We start from the raw sequence: 19,451 nt of genomic DNA, 5'->3' as shown, positions 1-19,451 counted from the left end.
TTCATTATCATCATCCTATTCCTCTTCAGAATCCTATTCATCCAGAGCTTCTCCATTTTCAGCAACATCATCTTGGGATTCTAGGCATATCACTCTAACATTGTGACTATTATGTCTTTTGAGGGCACCCTGCATCCATATTCTTCTCCAATCTAGCACATTGGGTATTGAAATTAATGCACTGAAGGCCTAAACTATTCTACTCTTTTAGTTGTTCTTATAGATCTAGATAAGACATCAAATTGTGCATTTGCAAATGTTGTCTCCTGTGGGATCAGTGAGCTCCAATCCCATAATTAATAGAGATGTTGCAAAAATATACTGCAGCAGTGTAGGACTGCTCATGTGAAAACAAAATAAAGCTGACTGTCCAAAAGGGAATGTTAACAGAAAGGGGTAAAACAGCAAATGATCTGCATATTCTAAGCTTACAAAAAAAAAGGAAATAATCTGCAGTGCAGAATATAATATAAGCTTCTAAAAAAAGAAAAAAGAAGATTTTAAAAGGTGGAAGAGATATTGAAAAAGGAATATAAAGAAGTAAGAGCCAAGGCAAAAGATCATCACTAAAATAAAAAAACCCACACTCACACACACATTTTAATTCCAAACAGCACCATTCTTCGTATATTTTAACCTATGATTATCCCACTACATATACTAACCAAAAGACGCTTGTCTCCTACCAAACTAAGACTTTAAAACCCCATGGAACCCAAAAATAGTCCAGATAATAAAATATTGTTTTTCTAACAACTGAACTTCCACTAGGATTAGGGCACATCAAACACAACATTTCAGATCATCTAGAAAAGCAATGAAAAATTGATACGATTGTATGAGAATGCCTCAAAGTAGGAAAACATTAATATATCTAATGAAACTCAAGCCTGATTAAGTGTACACTTAAACAACTCCATGGCATCAGAAAAATGCGTGGTACTTTGCTGTCACAAAATATGTGATAAAACAGAATTACTAATTTTTTTTCTTCTTCCAACAATTGCCATGTAAGAGTAAGGTTAAGTTTCTCAATATTCATTACATTCTAAAACAACTTGGGTTTCCAAATAATGAAAGAAATATACATATATATATACATATAATATATATATATACATATTATATATATATATATATACATATTATATATATATATACATATTATATATATATATACATATTATATATATATATACATATTATATATATATATACATATTATATATATATATACATATTTTATATATATATACATATTTTATATATATATATATATATATATATATATATATATATATATATATATATATATATATATGTAATTATTATGGGATCCTTTGCCTCAACAATAAGAGCTCAATACTACAGTAAAATTTTACAAATAAAATTTGCTGCATTCATTGCCATTATACTTGATTGACAGAAGTTACTTCAATTCACCTTCCCATGTTATTATTTTGTAGGCCTATTAAACGAATAAGATTAGGATCGATATAAATGACACCCCAACTTCAATAAACTTCTCATGTGACAGTATTAGTATTATTTTTTTCGTTTCTTATGCTTGATTATATATAACATTTTGGCCATTGAGTCAACCTTAATTTAGTCAATGCTGCAGATGTATTGTGAGGTTAGTCCTTCGTAGGGCAGTAAGAATGCTTTATTGAGACCTAAACATCCTAAGTTTAGATCATGGAAAAAAAACCACAGTGGTACCAGCTTCATCCACTCGGTGCACTTTATTAAAAAAACTGCTCACATAGCCACACGAGAACCTATAAACCTTTGTGCACTTATCTTTCATCTGACATACTGCAGCAGGTCTTGAGAACTGCAGATAATGTTAAGATTTATTATCACTTAGATCTCACATCAGAGAGGTTTAGAAAACCCAGTTGTAATGAACATAACATCTCATTTTCCACTTTCTTCTGCAACACTAAAACACCATGTCTATATGCATATACCACAACCTTGTTCAATCAAATTAGAACACTGAAAATAACTGCAAGTTTCTTATTATGTAGTGTCCAAAATTTCCGACCTTACAGTAGGCAACTATTAGAATATTTCAAGACATCTATTTTTCAATGAAACATATACAAGAAAAGGCTTCTCATGCAGATGCCGTTTTTCTATTATGATAAAAGTGGGCTCCAATTCAGTGCCTCCATATCAATTTTCGTATTCAAATACTAGTCAATGAAATTTGGGTTTTATCTGTGTTTTCCTGATTATATTTCATTAATTTTTTCAGTGCAGAAACACTAAAACAAATAAACAGATGTTCCACTTACATCTTCACCGATAGTAACAGCCTCTGGATAAAGCCCATGGATCATTTCATTTACAAGCATCAAGTAGACCACTGCATCCACATCAGTAGCATACCCAAAGTATTCATTGTAATTCCCAGTAAAACCCACCTGAATTAAGCAAAGAACAAAAGATCAACATAAAAGAAGATCATTAAATGTTAAAATAATTCAATATCAGAGAATTCCTAGATAGAGCTTCTCCTCAACAGAGTAATGTAGATAAAAATGGTTAGTTGCCAAGCAGCTTCAGCAACATTTACAAGGCTGTAAAACCATAACCCCTGAATTATGAACATATTTATAATGCGAGCTTTAAACATCAACAACAAGAATAATAAAGCCATAATATCCCACCTATTTGGGATCACCTACATGGATCTTTATAGCCATTGAACCCTGTAAAAAATCATATTCTTAATTAAATTAAAAATATCAAAAATTTAATTATAGTTTCTAATAAGATATTTAGGTCTCACTCTACCTTTTTATCGTATGAGTAATATTAATTGTTTTACATCTTTACATCTATAGGTCTCTTGGGTACAAGTTCATATCATCTTAAACAATTCTTGTTCATGAATAAAACATTTTTTTCTATCTTTCCTAATAACTCCCTACATCCACATTAATATTTTACGACAAACTTTTTTATATGTTATTTCTTAACCATCTAAATCTAATACTCATATCCATTGAAGTCTTGATGCTCCTCTCTATTTTAATTTTTAACCATCTAGATTTTACTCTACTTCATCTATATATTTATCTTGTTGAATAATTGATCTAAGATACATAGAGCTTTTACTTAATAGAACTTTATTATTAAAATTACATCTCAGATATCTAGTCTCATTCCTACTCAATTTAAGACTTTTAGTTTTTAACGTTTGTCTATATAACCCAAGTTTAGAATTAATTCTATCTAAATTCTCCTCAACTAAGACAATATCATTAACAAATAAAATACACCAATAATGTATATCCAGGCCATGACCGATCAGTTTATCCATTACTAATATGAAAAGATAAGGATTTAATGCGGATTCTTGATGTAGTCCTATACTAAAAATAGTAAACTCATTAGACACACTATGTATTTTTAACCTTTTGAGACTTAATAGTCATACATGTCTTTTTATAATATCAATATAATTAGTAGATATACTTTATTTTCTAAAACCCACCATGATAATCATTAGTCCATGATCAGTATTCATCATTGTGGTCAAACCATCAAATCTAAACCTATCAAACTTGTACATGATTGAGGAACTCTATCATATGACTTTAAACATCAACAAGGTCCCAAAAGGTTCTAGCAGCACTGCATATTAAAGAAAATCAACCAGAATCATATTGTATAGAAATAAGTATTTTCCAAAGTTGACAAAGAATCAACTAACCGCAAGTCCGTGATGGATGTACATCATTGAGGTCACACCATCAAATCTAAACCCATCAAACTTGTACTCCTCCAGCCACCATCTTGCATTTGATAATAGAAACCTTAAAACCTAGATAAAGGAAGACAAGAAGGTGAAAATTATTAATTTTAAAGAAGCAACATAAGTGTATGGAATTGAAATTTTTCGTACTTCCCAACTTCCATAGTTGAAAAGGCGAGAATCCCACATCCAGTGATGGCCCCGTGGGCCAGGATGGAAATAGTGTGAGTCAGTACCATCAAACTGATTCAGTCCATCAAGTACATTGTTTGATGCATGACTGGATAAAAGAAATAACAAGTTTAGAACAAATGGTGTATTTCTCAAATTGTATTACAAACAAAGATACAAAGATATAAAAAAGTAAGTTGTGCTTATGCCAGATGTTGACAGATGTTGACAAATATACGCATGCTTACAGAGATAGACAAGTGAAGAAAAGGTTGCAAACACATGAATGTGTACATATAATCACTTTGTATCATGTATCAGATACTTCTAGTCCTTTTAGACAAAATAGTATAGGCATACCAAGCATCAACATGTCTAGCCAAGAACATAGCAGACAGAAAGGTTGAAGCACCAAACAACTACATAACAACCATCAGAAGGCAGTCCACTTCTCTCTTCTGCACACCATATTTCAAGTGCAAGGATTGGATAACTTAAACAGCTTTCCTGTGGAATATGAAAATGACTCCAGTGGAACAAAAAGGTAAAAGCAATTTTCTCAAATGACTAAATTTAGAATCTTGCTTAATATCATAGTAAGTATATTTTCTCCATCTGGTGAGACTCTAACTTAAATAAACAAAAAAATTCATTTGTAGGAGTAAAATTCCAATCACCAGGAAGAACAGCTCATAAAAGGCAAAAGGCCCTTGAAAGCCACTTATACATGACAATCTCCTGCACTCATGGATGAACTTCCAGAATCCAATTTACCAATTACATTTTTATAATATTGTTGATAAGGCAATATATGCAATTTACCAATTACATTTTTTCAGCCTTCTTCAAGACATTAGATATCATCAGTCTAAGCATTCAAGGTTATATAACATGATACAATAATATGCTTTAAAAGTTGCCTAAGCTTATAATTGGAATATTGGCATAACTTTCTCTTGATCTATTTTCAACCGCAACTGACCTTTTTTTTCTCTTTAGATGCAATTGGAGTTAGAATGATATAACCACTGGACTAGTATGAAAACCAACACTGACAACCGTTTTACAAGGGATAACACATTACACATCGTTTGTAAAGGAGCTTAATTTACAAATCATCAGTTGTAAAGCATCAATTTCATGTAATTGACAAAATTCTGACCAAATTGGGATTTTCCTTATTGCAATATCCATTCATATTTCAATGTGCATGTGCATGCCGGCCATGCCATAACACTAACTACTAAACTCTTTTTGTAGAACAACCTCACTCATAAAAGAATCCACTATTAGGAAAAATTCTGGCAAGGACTTCTCAGATGACTTTGATCCAAACGTTGCTTCAAGATCTTTACTTTATTTCAATTACTTCACTAGTCCTATCAGAGGTTTGTTAAGATTGACTCTCAACTAGCAACTACATTTATTTAACCTTTGTCAGTGTTATCATTCTGCCAACATAATGATACATGACAATCTAATTTTAACTAATTAGCAATAATGTGATTCTTGTGGACATAATGAAATTTAGAAATCCAATAGCCTAAAGAACTCTAAGAAAAACTCAAATAAAGCTAATACATAAATACGGAAGCATATGCATATGAAAACTGAGAACTAACATTATGCACAAGTGTAAATCTTAACCAGAAAAGGAAAATACACCAAAAACACAAAAATAATGGATTCCCATATTTTTATTTATAGTATACTAATTACCATTGCTATATACTTCAATAGTCACCTGTGAACAATATCCATGAGAACAAGAAGACCTAGCTCATGAGCTCTGTCAATCAAGGACTTCAGTTCATCTGGGGTTCCAAAACGGCTGCTGGGTGCAAAAAAGTTGGTAACATGATACCTGAACAAGTATTAAAGCCAATTTGTGGTTGTTAGAAATAAGGAAGAAAGTAACATAGGTGTTACAAAGTGACAATGAACAAGAATTAAATGTTTCTATAAAAGGTTCCCCTAATAGTGGTACAAACTACGAATAAAGCATCATTTGTGTAGGACTTTTAAAGAATGGTTCGAAATATCAACCCTACCAGTCCATACAAACTGATACATATTTTTCCGATACCTGACTTGTATTCCATAGGGCAATTTCACCTGGTCCAGGTCCAGTACAACGTGTACTAGCCAGTACATATTCCATGTGAGCGGTCAAGTCAATATTTGACTGGTTCACTGACCTAAATTAAACCACTTTCTTCTACCCTCCCTACCGAACTTCCTTTGTTCTCTTTAACTCAATGTCTTAAAATCTCTCGATTTCAATTCTAAAACTCTCAGCATTCCTCATATCTTACCAAATCAAGAATCAAACTCCTGAAAATAGGAGTGTTTCGCTTTAAAACAAGGCAATTCTGAAAATAAATTTCAATTTTTATATTATCTTTTGTTGATTGAAGCTTTGTTTTAAGGTTTTCTCATCTTAAGATCATGGTTGCATGCATCGATTACTTCTAAACCTATGCATTTCTACTATGTTAGTTTCTACCATAGATATATCTCACTCCAACTCGAATATACACAAATCTAATATAGATTTATCCAAGGATTAAAATTTCATATCGTACCGGAGTTTCGAGATTCGCTCAGTACGGTACGGGTATATACATACATATATATATATATATACATACATATAAAAGTGAAAAAAAAAGCCGCCAAGGCGACATCGCCTCTCTTCTCCCTGCGCGGATGAGAAGTCGCCGAGAGATGAGGAGGGAGAGCGGTGCAGGTACTCCTCTTCTTCTCCCTTTTCTTTCTTCCCCTTCTCCCTCTTCTTTCTTCTCTCTCGGTCACACCCCTCTTCTTTCTTCTCCCTCGATCACCGCCGATTTAAGACAATAACGGGGTGGAAACAGCTGAATCGACGGTACCGCCCGGTAGTGGGCAGTTCGTATACTAATCTGCTGGTGGACCGGTACATACCGACCAGTACGAGCGGTATTATTTGAAATTAAAGACCTTGGATTTATCTCATCCAAGCAAGAGAAGTTCAGATCTGAAGGATATCACTTTGGATCCGTTTGATATCCTCACGAATCCAGTCTAAATTTGCTTAAGTGTAGGCTAAAAGGATCCAACTAGATCAGTGCAAATTTGACCTATAACTATGCAGATCTAAGGTAGATCAACACAAGATCTTCAATTTCGAATAATACCGCCCGGTTTTTCACTTATATATATATATATATATATATATAGGCGATGTCACGGATTTTTTTTTACTTTTATATATAAATATATATATATATATATATATAAATAAATAAAGAGATGACATTACAATTATTTTAACTATATATATATATATATATATATATATATATATATATATATATATACCGAACGGTATACCGAAATATACCGCTCGGTATATAATACCATACCGTACCGAGCGAATCTCGAAACTCCGGTACGATACGATATTTCAATCCTTGGATCAGCATAGATCTATCATTTTGGTTGCTAGAGTACCAAAACATATAGACTTAACATCCAGTTAGTGTCAGGATAATTTGATTGATAGGTAAAAGCCATCACGTCAATTTTAGCAAACACTAGCTTCACAACTATTTCTTTTTTACCCTTAATCAGTAGACACAAACATCTAAAGAAACATGTTTTTCCCTTAAACAAGATACACAACCATCTAAAGAAACATTCTGACAGAAAAGGCAACAGGGCATAAAAATCATACCCAAAGCTTGCATAATAAGAGTGCTCCTGGATGGCCATTATCTGAACAGCATTGTACCCAAGCCTTTTGATTCGAGGCAGAACATCATCCCTAAAACTAGCATATGTGTTAATCTTTGGTTCCTGCATATGTCCATATATTAGTGACTTCGTAAAATTTATCACGTCATAACTATAACTTTATTGCACAAGGATTTCTCACGTCCTAACTAACTAAAAATCTCATAATCCAAGGCTTCCAAGCTACTTTCACATCCTATCTTACATGGAAGTGGCTTCATTTGAACACTTACAATGAATGCCCACTTCGGTGACCAGAATAAAAAGCAAACAAGCATAAAATATGGACTTAGACACAGAACTATTGGTATTCTATAATGCTTTTTTCACTTCAAAACATCTAATAGTAATCAAAGAATGCAAGAAATTCTGGAATTAAGACTTCGATAGTTGTCTGCATTCTTTAGAAGCAAAAAGCATTCAAAGCAAAAGCAACATTTCAGTTTTTAGTGCTGCATGTCACTACCAAGCTGAGAGAAACTTGGCACATGGTTTGGGAGTAAAGTGAACACGTAAAGTTATTATTCTCCTTCTCTCTTTCTATGACTTGCTCTTGCTCTGAACTTCAGTAAAATATTCGTTTTAAACAAAATATTTGAGTAGTGTCAGCAAGAGGTCACCACACCTCTCTTTCTCACTCCTCTTTCTTCTGTTTCTTTTTTTATTTTGATTTGTGCTTGTACACCCTGTGATGGCATGATGGCTCATCATGTATGCCAATGACACTTGCTGTGCCAAGTGCCAACCACCAGCCAATACAATGTTTCCTTTAATAATCTTTCCAGCCTGAATAAATTCACATCAATGAGTTGATATATAAAGAGGCACCTTTGTATCTAGTATAGACTATAAAATTATGAATAAAAAAATAAAAATATCCCGATAGAGTTAAAGTAGTTTAAAAACACAGACATTCAAGTGGGAGGCCTGTTATTCCATAGCATGAAAAATTCATTCCTGTTTTTTTTTTTGTGTTTCCTTGCAAATGAAAATGAATTTCTTGTGGCAGCACTAAGGATGGTGACACAATTAAGATATTGGCACGACAAATACACTGCACATACACAGGTGTCACAGACACAGGAATGCTAATATTTGATTATCAAATATGACAAGAACCACCACCCTTTGGGAAATTTGGTATATTGTATATGCACCGACATACTATAACTGAAAGAGATTAGATTTGGTTTTGAAATATAAGGATCAAAGATCCAAATTTTTTAAGAGGACGGCTCTTAGTACAATGGTAAGATTGCTCCTTTGCAATATGCAAGTACCATGGTTTGAGTCTGCACAGTTGTGTGTATTATCCCTTCTCAAATCCCATATTGGCAAAAGCCTTATGTACTGTGTTCACCCGCTTTTTTTAACGATCCAAAGTTTTAAAAAATGGCTTGTAAACCAAATAAAACTAGAAGACTCTGAAAACACAAGATGACAATGTTGTATGCACCACAACTTGCCTTTCAAATCAAGAATGGTTATAATAATAATCTTCCAATTAAAACTATAAGAATATTAGAAATGCAATTTAATTAAAACATATGTAAATCTGAATTCATTCACCTATGCGCATGTCACCTTTTTTGACACCCTTACTAAATTTACAGAATTCAAAAGAAAAGCCATATATAGAACAATCTATTGAGTACACTTTTGTATTTTATTATTTTAAAAGTTCGGTACTAGTCATTAAATCTAGAGATTAGAAGCTTCGAGATGCCAAATTTCACAAAGATTAGGACGAGAGGGGATATCATTAAATAGGTGCATGTCAAGTACAAGAGAAACTTGGTATTTACAGAAAGAGGAAAAAAGATGATAAAAAACCAAAATAGCAAATAATCATTATTTTCATGTACATCCAATGCAACTTGAAATGTCTGCTGTAGATCATTGATGGAAATAAAAGACAAAAGTACAAAATTCAATAGTAACAATTAAGAGGAGGTGTTCATACCGGACTACTCATTCCAACATGTGACTCATAAATACGCAATGATTTTGGAGCTTTCGGTTGAGGATGTTGGAACACATACTTTTCCTGTGGATGCATTTAAAATTATTTTAAAAAATAAGCAGATGCACGATTGACCTTTATCCAACCAAGCAAGAGTTTATCAATCCCATGAGATAGAAGCAACTATAGAAGTAATCACATTAGTGTAAAGAGAATTGAATATGTAAACAGCCATACCAGTTATTTTTTAAAAATGCTAATGATCAAGCACAGCAGAAAATAACATGCCATACCTCTTCAGGTGGATCATAGTATATTCCGTTATATGGTATTTCACCTGGGGCCTGTACAGAATATTTGATCCAAGCAGGAATGGAATCTTTGATGCCAGATGGAGTGTCCATGCGTATCTATCATGTATTTAACTTTTAATTACTGACAATTCATAAATGTGTTCCACATATTTGTGAATTCAATATACTGACTAGAACTTAACATGTAGCATGATCAAGAAGCACATAAAAGAAAGGACAATATACTTATCCTTCTGACATTTCAGTACATGAAATTAAAACAATTGAAAAAGATGCTCTAAGAGAAGAAACTATCTCTATCATGACATTATGTGCTCTCATCTTGTTCTTCTTAATAATCTAAAAACTAAGGACACAACAATGCTTTTTCTTAATAATGGCTCAAATATGGTTCTGCATTTATTGATAACTGTAATAACTTTGAATATTAAAGCATAAATATCCCAGATTTCTTATAATCAAATCATGGTTTAAATGATAAAAGTTTGTCGAAGGAAATCATAAATAATATATCATATTTTGTTGAGCCATTAGAGTTCAGCCTTCTGAGTTCTAAAATTTTATACAGCTAATGTTAATATTTACTGGTATATCTGAAGCGGTATAAATTACAATGAAGATTTGAAGGTAGCTGAGAGAGGAAGATTTACTGTGAAGAATGAGATCACTAATTTGTTATGGGACCAATGTGCAAACTGAATATATTATCTGCGAAGCCAGCAAGTGTTTCAAGGTTTTCAATTATAACCATCTAGCAAAGATCTATAATGCCATGGCAACTTCAATTGTCAGTACTGCTGTACAAAGAAGTAATATGCCACGGTGGGGCATTAAAGACTATTACCGTTGGGTCTGTTGTAAACAGAGATTCTGCCTTGTTTGCAGCTGAAATTGAATTGCCCGTTTTGGCAGTCATCTTTAGATTAAGTCAACTTCAACACCCAGGAGACCTTTAACTTGTGATTCATGAATGAACTCAGCTAACTAAACTTAGATGTGGTGATTCAATAGCAATTTAAATAGCCAATAGGTTGCCAGACATGTTAACAAAACAGTATTGATGAACAAGTAGAACCAAGTAAATTCATCTCCTAGCAAATGCCCAATGCTGCTAAGATCAATGTGGAGTCCTTTAAAACATCACCTGAACTGACCTTTAAAGGGTTCCTAAAAGAATTTTCTTATTCGAGCTAGAATGATATTAAGACTTGAACACGACACACTCCTACAGTCCTGAAGAAGAAAAAAGACATGACAAGGACAGAATAATAGGAATAAATAGCCTCCTCAATGTAGCACTAGCATGTTTATAAACTTGCCAAATTTAGAAAATAATGAAGGTGTCTTCTCAAGTGGAACCTAAGTATGTTTCTGGTAAACCTCTAACTGTCAAAATTAAAGTTGAGGATTTAATGTCTGTGTTTAATTGTCTGCCATATTTAGAAAATAATGAAGGAGCCCCGGAGTCCAAGACACCACCTAGAAAAATGGAATTACATTTGCTAGAATAAGAATTTTCAAGTGGATCCTAAGTATATTATTGGTGAACCCTCTAATTGCCAAAATTGAAGTTAAGGATTCGACATCTGTGCATGATATGCTCCTTGACGTAGCTTAGGGTGAGGAAAGCCTCAATATTATCCATTAGGCCTCCACAAAGTGTAAAGTTACTTACCAGATGCTGGAAAAGTTAATAACCAATATCAAAAGATCCATATTGTATGAATGCTTTTTAACGTAATCTAGATTTCACGTTAGGGAAATGATATCAAAAGCTCCAATAAGCAAACATCCTTTTGAAATCCATTAGGGAAATGATAATTCCTAAATTTAGCATCATTAGCACATATTGGATGATATTTCCAGTTTGAGCTCGATCCATATCAAGGACCAAGGAAATCTGTTATGCCTAGACCGGTACAAAATGGGTGGTATGTATTGGTTCAGGCATAGACCTATACATGGACTGTCCCGTTTTGGGTAATCTGATCCAAATCAGTATAAAAACAAAAAAAAACTAAAAAAGGGATGCATGGAACACTGTCGTTCGCCACCGCCTATCTCCCAGGTATGCTCTCTCCTATTCTTCTCCTCCTCCTCTTCTTCCTTCTTGTTGCTCCTCTTCCTCCACTATCTCCCCTTCTTCCTTCTTCCTCCTCCCTCCTTTTCTTCCACCACCTCTTTTTATTTTTCTTTCTCCTTCCTCCTCCATTGTGCCTTCCTCTTCTCCTTCTTCTTCATCCTCGAAACACCAATATGTACCAGTGTACTGGTACCGACCGCTACATTCCGGTCCAGCTAGCGACTGGTATGGGTCTGGTACACAATATGACAGTCCTTGACAATGACCACCCCATTACTCATGGTTCCAATCCAGTATGGTACTTTCTGTCTAGTAAACCTATTGAGCCAGGCTTACCACTCAGTTTCTCCCCATTATAAGGCCTCAACAGGGAGGGAAGCCCAGTTAATTTTTTTTGTTTAGGAACCCCATTGGCTCTCCCTCCCTCTCTCATACTCGCCTCACTCATGCAGTTTGCTACCACCCACCCGCTTGCCAATCCACGCCACTCGCTGATCCACCAGCTTGTCTGATACTGCTCCTTCTCCTCTCCTCTTATTCTCCTCAAACTCCTACCTTCCTAAGACTACAATATGTAGCAGCATACCAGACCCATACTTGTCCACACATGGACTGATATGGATCTGGTACCAAAACTTCAAACCATGCTGGGAACATCCCATCTCACCGTTCTGTTCCTAACCTTAACATCCATCTCCATTCCCAACCGTCCTTCCCGTTGTTACACACCCACTCCCCTTGATCAGACCTACTGAGTACTGAATATTAAGCATTGGTTCATTTTTCATTTTAAACATGCCTTCAAATCCCCCCTCCCCCCAACAGCATACATGCACACTCTTCTTCTCCTTTTCTTCTTCTCTCTCTATGAATCAACTCATAGTTGAGTGCTTTAAAAGGGATTTTTCGCTTTGGAAATCTGAAGTTTCCTATGACTTATAGTAGGTAACAATCTGTAGAAACTCAGTAACCTAGTATACAACAGTGAAGTAACATTGTTATATAATAAAGCTAACAGGAACATCAAGTTCATACCGAATTTCTTTTTTTACTTTATAATAGCATTTAGTAGACAAATATAAGCCTATTGTGTTGACAGATAAAGGCGCATGAAAGGACAAGCCACTAGTCCATGGAGCCAAGAGCACGTGAAAGTCCAAGAATTCAAATGTCATCTTCATGCCATGTATATTGGCTGATATTTACCATGCCAAGGCAAACGTGCATGGGCCATGGCCATGCCAGCGGCACAGGAGGCATAATAGGATAAGCTTACTGTGGCTCATGCCTGTTTCATGGTGTGTAAGTCATGGATGAGTCATGTGATCACAAACAACTTATTGGCACACTCTTTGCATAGTGCACGAACATGCCAGAACATGAATTCCATGATATTAATGTTTGTAAAAATGAAGAGAAAAGAACTTGTCACATATTAATTAACACATCCAACCAAAGTTTGAAGGAACAAACCTTTACACGTGAGCCATGAGGAATAGGTGGTGAGCCATCTGCATGATTAGGTAGAAAGACCTCCCAAACACCATACTCATTCTAAACATAATTAATAAATATTAGTCACCAGATAAAACTAGAAAAATGTTGTACATGTGAACAAACATCTAAACTGTTTTCAGCAAGAAAGTGCCATGAAATTACTGTTCATATGGAACGTGCATATAATCCAGATAATGGGTATTCATGTTCATCAATCAACAGAAGGGGGAAAGACATCTAAAATGTTATCCCTAAAATTTCAAACAAATGAGATGTTGCAGGTATCAGCAGAACATCAATGATAAGCTCTAACTCTCTAGTATGATTTAGCTGGTTTCAGCATTTGAAGAACCAGTATAGATAACTTTTTAGTACAAACTAGGTGCTGTTTGCCATTTTCAACCACGATAAAAGACCTGAATGATAAAGAAGGTAAAGTATCTCACATATCATCTCTTAGCAGATTTCTCAGCTATATCAAAAATTAGTTTAAACACAAAAACATGAACAAAAAGACTGCATAGTACTTTACAAGAAGTTATGAAGTGTTATAAATCAATCTACAACAGACAGCACAATTTCAACCCAAACAGAAAAGAAATATCAGGATAGATGATCATACCTGGGTCATGACATTTGTGTTGGGGTTCCAATTGTTGAAGTCACCAATGAGTGTCGCCCACTGAAAACCAAAACCAAGCATTTAATTCTTGAAGACACTGAGGTGTACAGAAAATTTAATGAAAGCTGAAGTACTTAAGTTTAACTGTTTAAGCATGCAGGAGTGAGACAGCTAGCTAACAACCAGCAAGAAACTTTGCTACTTTGTTTATTCAATTTGATCATTGAAATATGATCCGATGGAAAAAGAAATAGTGAGATTCTTTCTTGCAGCTTTTATGTTATGGAACACAAAATAGAAACTTCTGGTATTACAAAGAATTCCCAAGAATTACAAAGACTTTGCCTGTTAGTAAGGTTTACTCGCGATATGTAAGGCATAAACATTAGCTAGACACAGATAGGGTCATCCCTCAAGCACAAACAATCATTGTAGTAGAAAAAAAAAAACTAGGGCTTCTGTTATTTTTATAAATAATAAAATTTACTTTCATTATAAATATAGACTTTATCTACAAAGTTCAGTATCAAAAGCAAAAGGTAAACTATAGACTATAGAAAAGACATTAGAATTGAATTTAATCACTAATTCAATGGCTTCCATACTCTCTTCCACCAACATATGCCTAAAATAGGACTTGAACAACTCGACTTAGAATGCAGACCAGAAACCTAATGGAGAAACACCATAGATGATCAACCCAAAAGTTGCACAAAGCTTGAAAACTAGATGACCAATTCCTGGACATATTTAACACCAATAAAAAGGACTAGCATGGCATGATTGCTCTCGCATCAGTAGTCTTCACAAATGCATCTAATCTTAATATGGCATACTACATAAATACAAGTGCCATAATTTATCTAACAAACCTGAGCAAGCAATTTTCTGACAGTTGATTGTATGTATAAAGGCAGCAAGGCACTAATGTGCAAAACCTAGAAGTTGGATATAACCAAAAAAGTTACCAACCTTTGCTCCTGGGGCCCATTCTTGATAAGTGACACCACTAGCACTGGAAATTGAACAAGTGCAATTTCACTATCATAGACAAAATATTTAGATATTTCTAGTTTGAAAAAGACCAAAATATTAAATCAATATAACAATATGAATATCAACTCAAATAACGATACCATGAGATATTAAAAGATAAACCATTATGTCCCTATTGAGACATCTGATTAACTAGTACATTATTGCACAAGTAGTCGGTCTCAGATTCGAGTCCACATCCACATGTGAGCGTCTTATACGTTAGTTGATGTAATGAAAATTTCTTCCAATTAAAAAAAATAAACCAACATAACCTTGGTACAGGATCTTCCACTAGGGTGTCAAAAGAAGGAAAAGAAGTATATATACAAGCAATTACAGAAAGTCTTTTGGTTTTTGTTATAATTTCCTGTGGCATAGAGAGTTTTATGACTTCATAACAGAGTCGAAAGTTACAAGGGCATAAATGTGAACTTGCAATTAAACAGAGTAAATCATCCATTTTTCTTCTTTGATCATTAAGTCAACTTTTGGGATGTACAACCTACAGTCATCATGTGGGACTATTGATATATACCTATACCAAGCAACCAAGAAAGGAGTGCACGAGGGTTCAAATCATGTGCATGAAACCATCAACTAGAATAACATCATCAAGAAATAACATCCTCCATAAAGATCTATCCTGTATATGTCTAGTATGTTCATCCAATACGTTTGTGAAAAGGTAAAGACTTAAATTGGACTACTGATATATACCTATACTGATAGAAAACTCAGGAAATACACTTCTTACTTTTCTACAACAAGTGAATACATTATCATACATACCTTTTGTGACATTAATATAATTAGTAGATGTATCTTTCTTGTATAAAATCCATCATAGTAAATCTTTAGCGACTCTATCATATGCACTTTCATAAATAAAAATCATATGTAAATTTTGCTTGTAAATATGTGTATAACAAGATGCAAGCAAATCATAATTTTCTTTTATTTAAGAACTGAACCAGTCTGAAATATTAATGTGCCATTAGATGCCGAACACGACTGTTTTCTTCTAACACTATTAATCACAACATCGACTTTGTTGATATGTACAATCAACAAAAAAATAATATGATGTTTCTCTTAATTACTTCCAAGGAATATTTTCTCCATGCATTTTCACTGGAATTTATAATTAGTATGATCTTAGTGTACGGATATTCTGTTTGAACGTATAGCCATAGTCATGTACCTTGTTTATTCTGGTTTTATGATTTATATAGGGTATGTTTCTTTTAATACTATTAATCACAACTTTGACTTTGTTGTTATGTATAATCAACAAAAGATAATATGATGTTTATCTTAATTCCTTCCGAAGAATATTTTCTCCATATGTTTTCACTGGGATTTATAATTAGTATGATCTTAATGTATGGATATTCTGTTTTGAACATATAGCTCCATTAGTATGATCTATATACACTAAAGTTATCTCAAAATGAGCAAGGACACCTCCAATGTGTTAATTGATTAATTAAAATAAATCTCCAAATAAAAGTGTTTTCGATAAAGTTCAAATAAACAACATATTATATCCACTTATTATTACATGAAATGAATCCCATATACATATATATAGAAGAATACAATGTAATATGTGTGCCAAGTCATGGAAATGGCATGAAATCAGAAAGATATCTATCTATATAGAAGAACACACTTTAATATGTGTGTCAAGCCATCTATCTATGTACATGTCCAAACAGCGAATAGATACCAGAAAGGTAATAGGACCCAGCAAGCTTAGCAAGAACCTAGTGATATTATTTAATCATGATAACAAAACAAGGATTACAAAATCTAAACACAAAAAAAATCTACAAGTAACAGAATGGGCAAAAAAGGAAGTGAAAGTACCAAAATAGATAACCTCCATTTCTAAGTTATAATTCTCCAATTCCAAGGCATGAACCATCTCATAGAAGCCTTTAGTATGTCTCAAGGAATTTACTATCCAAAAACTTTTGTTACATACATAAATATCTATTATATAAATAAAATCTATAGTAATATGTTTCTCTCCGAATACACTAAATCTATTCCAGATGAATCTCTTTCCCTATAAGCCCCTATTCTAAGAGTTCCAAACCATGGATCTTAGTCAATTAGTGCCTTAAAAGTGGATCAAGTAGAGGCCTCCTTTCCTTACAGTACTAGGGATCCAGAACTCAATTTAGCTGCAACTCACAAATAAAGGATCCCATTTGGTGCCATCTCATAATGTAATAATCGATCAATAATTTCTTCAAGTTTTTGGATTGTAAATAACAAAGTAATAGAGTAAAGGATAAAGAATGAGGGCAGATAAAATATCACAATAGAAACAGATGAGAAATAGGAGGATGTTCACACTCAAGACAAGACCCTTAGACAAAGAAAAGATGCACAAGACTTTTATTTATATACAGACTCTTGGTTATTTTGTCATTTGCCAAACTAGAAATTTGAGCCCAGGGAAGATACGGCAGCCCAATGCACAAGGCACCACCAATGCGGGGACAAAGGAAAGCCAATGTCACAGCCTTATTCCTGTGAGAAAAGAGACTGCTCTCATTGATCGATAAGACTCCTAACAAATATGTGGTTGCTGCATTTTAAAGTCTAATTTGTCACATAGTTTGAGACTTTGAGTAACTAATCAATTTCAGGCTCCCATTTTTGGGTCCAGATGTCTTAGGCCTTAGTGATCCACGTGTAAATTGATTCAGAGTTTGAAATGGGCCTTAGCAACTGATGGCAAGTCGAATTGGGTGAAGGTCATAGGGTCTTCACTCTTCGGATCATCATAGGACCTACATTTGAGCCCAAATTATTAATATGGTGTGCTTGGTTTTTTAAAAGGTGAGAAGCATGCTGACTTTTGCCTCAGTCAAGTTTAAGTAGGAGGTGACCGTAGTACATTTCTTACATGCAAACCTAGCTGTTCAAATCCTTGATTACCAACTCTTCCACCCCAAATACAATCCCCCAATGTACCTATGTGATTCTACTAATGCCAACACCAGTGTAGCATTGTCACATAGGGAAAGTACAAGTAGAGAAACTCACCCCTTGATCCTTGCTTTTTATCTAGATTGCAGCCACCATCCACACCACCTTGACCACACCACTTATCGATGCTCCTTGAACTCTGAGCCTTCATTTCACCTAGATTTGTATGCCCTCACACTCCAGTTCTACTCGTGGGCTCGCCTTGTTATTGAGAATCTTCATTTTGGCATATGTCCACCATGTCAATGATATCCTGCAAATCAACTAACCCATCATGCAATCCTCACCCCCATGGTCCAACTTATCAGACCACCCACCACACCATTTTCACTGGCCAAGATCCTACTCCATACTAGCCCCTTTTCACTATGTTGCATTCAGCCCAAAAATTGTCACATAAAAAAAATTATAAATATAAGATGAGCATGTTTATCAACTGGAAGAAGTTAACCACTTTGGGATTAGAAAGATAGTGGTGATGAAAGAGGAACAGAACATAAATGACGTTATCATATCTTGGTTTGGTTGCTGTCAATGAAAGAAAATTACGAAATAAGCTATCAGCGGACATCACTAAGATGATAATAAATAAGAAAATTATGAATAGAAGGACAGATGACAGAAACAATCTATAAACTAGATATTAGACTTACATAGATACAAATGAGAAGTTCAAATCAAGAATGATAACTTTGTAGCACAGCGAGGTGAGGGACAAGGGAACATAGCTTTTGTAGGAATATATATAGCCAGATGCATACCTGCGTTTGAAGCCAAACTTCTCATAGCCACGAGAAAATGCATCCAAACTACCTTCATACTGATCAATCATCTCGCGCATTTTCTTGTACTGGTTATATCTGCAATCAAACATTAGAACAGATTCCTTTCCAAACTTAAGTTCTTAAATTTAACAGTGACATAGATAGGCAGGAAGAAAAAGGAAGAAGCATAATTCACTTCTGTAAAGACACGTGACATAATTTTATGAAAAACAAAAGGAAAACATCAACCACATTTTAGCTGGAAAATTTTGAAAGCAGACAAGTGATTGGTCAATCTTGTACATTACTCAACATACCTAGCTTGTCATGCTTAAGCTATCCAATATATTTATCACCATTAAAACATTCAATCTATAAGTCATTTCAGCACTCATTTTGCAAAATATCATAATTATTATTTTTTGGTCTTCAGAAAAATCTGTGCCAAAGATC

At 34.1% G+C, this 19,451-nt stretch overlaps 1 protein-coding gene across 1 annotated transcript in view; it reads right to left on the bottom strand.

Annotated features, from left to right (window-relative positions):
- Positions 1-19,451, bottom strand: part of LOC103987218 (1,4-alpha-glucan-branching enzyme 1, chloroplastic/amyloplastic) — a 30,869-nt gene that overhangs the window by 7,872 nt on the left and 3,546 nt on the right. Inside the window, exons 4-14 of the mRNA XM_009405458.3 lie at positions 18,996-19,094; positions 15,166-15,208; positions 14,194-14,253; positions 13,548-13,628; positions 9,971-10,087; positions 9,678-9,761; positions 7,656-7,777; positions 5,685-5,804; positions 3,920-4,049; positions 3,728-3,838; positions 2,304-2,432 (exon numbers count right to left, since the gene is read on the bottom strand). Coding sequence (XP_009403733.2) covers positions 2,304-2,432; positions 3,728-3,838; positions 3,920-4,049; positions 5,685-5,804; positions 7,656-7,777; positions 9,678-9,761; positions 9,971-10,087; positions 13,548-13,628; positions 14,194-14,253; positions 15,166-15,208; positions 18,996-19,094 — 1,096 coding nt within the window. The remainder of the gene's footprint in view (positions 1-2,303; positions 2,433-3,727; positions 3,839-3,919; positions 4,050-5,684; positions 5,805-7,655; positions 7,778-9,677; positions 9,762-9,970; positions 10,088-13,547; positions 13,629-14,193; positions 14,254-15,165; positions 15,209-18,995; positions 19,095-19,451) is intronic.

Source organism: Musa acuminata, chromosome BXJ3-6 (assembly GCF_036884655.1).
Source record: "Musa acuminata AAA Group cultivar baxijiao chromosome BXJ3-6, Cavendish_Baxijiao_AAA, whole genome shotgun sequence".
NCBI classification, from domain to species: Eukaryota; Viridiplantae; Streptophyta; class Magnoliopsida; order Zingiberales; family Musaceae; genus Musa; species Musa acuminata.
The sequence above is the reverse complement of the archived record's forward strand: the minus strand, read 5'-3'. Positions and strand labels throughout refer to the sequence as shown.